At 41.8% G+C, this 2,578-nt stretch overlaps 1 protein-coding gene across 1 annotated transcript; it reads left to right on the top strand.

Annotated features, from left to right (window-relative positions):
• Positions 1 to 423: 423 nt before the first annotated feature.
• On the top strand, positions 424 to 2,280 carry LOC110699980. The gene is made up of 3 exons (XM_021877468.1): positions 424 to 1,498; positions 1,658 to 1,849; positions 2,174 to 2,280. Exons 1-3 carry the CDS (start codon positions 424 to 426, stop codon positions 2,278 to 2,280), a joined length of 1,374 nt encoding a protein of 457 aa, XP_021733160.1.
• The last annotated feature ends 298 nt before the right edge of the window (positions 2,281 to 2,578 follow it).

Raw genomic sequence — 2,578 nt, 5'->3', positions numbered from 1 at the left:
AGAAAATGGGCTATTGAGCTCAGCGGGTTTGGTATTACATACGAACCAAGAACAGCTATCAAATCACAAGCGCTAGCCGACTTTGTGGCTGACTTCAGCCCTGATCTTGAACAACAAGCAACCTTAGAATTTGAACAGATCAACCAAGTCCGTAACCTAGGTACCTGGATACTCTATGTTGATGGTTCATCTAACTTTCGAAGTGCAGGTCTCGGCGTAGTGCTAAAGTCGCCACAGGGGGACATGATGGTACAAGCTATTTGTTGTGATTTCAAGGCTACTAACAACGAGGCAGAATAAGAAGCTTTGATTGCAGGTATGAATCTCGCAACGGACCTAGGTATTACTAACCTGCAGGTATTTTGTGACTCCCTCTTGGTAGCAAGTCAAATGAACGGAGAATTTACGGCCAAGGACTCTAAGATGGTTCTGTACCTAGACTTAGCCAAGTCCTTAGCAACCAAATTCTCAACCTTCACCATAAAGCAAATACCTAGGGACAAAAACACACAAGCAGATGCCCTAGCCAATCTGGGATCAACCTTAAGAAAATCCAAATTCTCCTCTATCCCTTTGATCCACCTGTTAGCTCCTTCTGTTGACACAACCAACCGCCCACCTAAACCTAGCGTCCCAGAACCTGTAAAACCCGATCCAGACAATCCAGAAACGCCCATACCCACTCCAAACCAACCTGTTAAGATCGAACCTGAAGAACCCAACTTCGTTGCATCTGTGACCAACCCAACCAGCTGGACACAACCTATATCCGATTACCTAGAACACGACACATTATCGGAAAACAAAGCAGAAGTAAGAGCACTCAGATTTAAAGCCAGCAGATACACGATCATCCAAGGTGTCCTATTCAAAAATTCCATCAGGGGTATCTTGCAACGCTGCATAAGGGAAGATGGCTACGAGCAGATCCTCAAAGACTTTCAAGACGGAGAATGTGGAGCCCATTCAGCTGGAAGAACTTTAGCTAACAGGATACTCGCCTATGGGTACTACTGGCCAACTTTGCGAGAGGACGCTCATAGGTATGTACGAAAATGTGATAGCTGTCAGCGACACTCAGGTATTACTCATAAACCCTCTATGCCTCTGCATCCCACTTTGACACCATGGCCTTTCATGAGATGGGGCATGGACATAGTAGGCAAATTACCTGCTGCCCCAGGTCAGAAGGTCTACATGTTAGCTCTAACAGATTACTTTTCCAAGTGGATTGAAGCAGACGCGTTCCAACAGGTCAGAGACAAAGAAGTTATCAACTTTATCTGGACTAACATAATCTGTAGGTTCGGAGTACCATCTGAAATAGTGTGTGACAACGGGTCCCAATCCATAAGTGCCCCAACCAAAAACTTCTTCGACAAATGGAACATCACGTTAGTCACCTCTACACCCAGATATCCTCAAGCAAACGGACAAGCCGAATCCAGCAACAAAGTTATCATTGGGTCTTTAAAAAAGAAGCTAAAGGACAAGAAAGGTAAGTGGGCAGAAGAACTCCCAAGAATCCTTTGGGCCAATAGAACCACACCAAGAACCGCTACAGGTTAAACACCTTTCTCATTGGTCTACGGATGCGAAGCCGTACTACCTAAAGAAGTCACCAGTTCAACAGCTAGATACGGCTTGATGACACCAGAGCGTAATACCGAAGAGCTGTCAAATGACCTAGATACCATAGAAGAACGAAGAGACCTAGCTCGCATAAGGATGGCCACCTATCAGCAAATGGTAGCTAGAAGCTTCAATAGAAACGTCAAAGCTAGGATGTTCAAAGTGGGAAATTGGGTTCTAAGGAAAGTTTTCCAAAATACCCAAGAGCTCAACGCAGGTAAGCTGGGGCAACCTAGGAAGGCCCATACCAGATTGTAGAAGTCATCGAAAAAGGGGCCTATAGGTTAGCTACAACAAATGGTAAGCTGGTACCCAGAAGCTGGAACGCAGCACATCTGAAACTTTATCACTTCTAGAGTTTTCGTTCAAATGAAATAATATATATATATATATATATGTATATATATATATATGTATATATATATATATATATATATATATATGTATGTATATATATATATATATATATATATATATATATATATATATATATATATATATATGTATGTATAACTTAAGCTGTTATTTTGCAAAATCAAAGGAACAAGAGAAGATAACCAGAGACAATCTGAAAAGCAGCAGTATGACACAAGAAGCAAAAGTAATTTCACAATCCTTTGTCCATCTAGTTTCCATAACTCGTACTAACTTAAGCATCGGAGGGCCGTTGGCTATGCCAACGGCCACCTCTAACCCTCATGATGCAGGTACTCAATGAACAAAGCAGCTAAGGGCCTGAGCACCAGACACCGTAGATTCACAGAAATAAAGACCAAGAACAAAGCACATATGCAAGCCAAAGAAATCTAAGCAAATCTAAGGTATCATAAGATTACTCAAAGAAAATTAACATGCAATGTTCAAACAGCAGAAAATGCAAAGTCTAAACCTCCGCTCCCACAAACGAAGTGAAACAAAGTCTAAAAAGGACTAAAAATTATTCTAA

Source organism: Chenopodium quinoa, unplaced genomic scaffold, assembly GCF_001683475.1.
Source record: "Chenopodium quinoa cultivar QQ74 unplaced genomic scaffold, ASM168347v1, whole genome shotgun sequence".
In the NCBI taxonomy this organism is placed as follows: domain Eukaryota; kingdom Viridiplantae; phylum Streptophyta; class Magnoliopsida; order Caryophyllales; family Amaranthaceae; genus Chenopodium; species Chenopodium quinoa.
This window is presented reverse-complemented; position numbering and strand designations above follow the sequence as displayed.

What these genes read in the sequence shown, in the direction of transcription:
- LOC110699980 (XM_021877468.1), top strand. Translation starts at nt 424, where the DNA reads ATGGTTCTGTACCTAGACTTAGCCAAGTCCTTAGCAACCAAATTCTCA. An exon ending in GAAGCTAAAGGACAAGAAAG is followed by an intron (nt 1,499 to 1,657) that starts GTAAGTGGGCAG and finishes TGATGACACCAG; the next exon opens with AGCGTAATACCGAAGAGCTG. An exon ending in TACCCAAGAGCTCAACGCAG is followed by an intron (nt 1,850 to 2,173) that starts GTAAGCTGGGGC and finishes GCAAAATCAAAG; the next exon opens with GAACAAGAGAAGATAACCAG.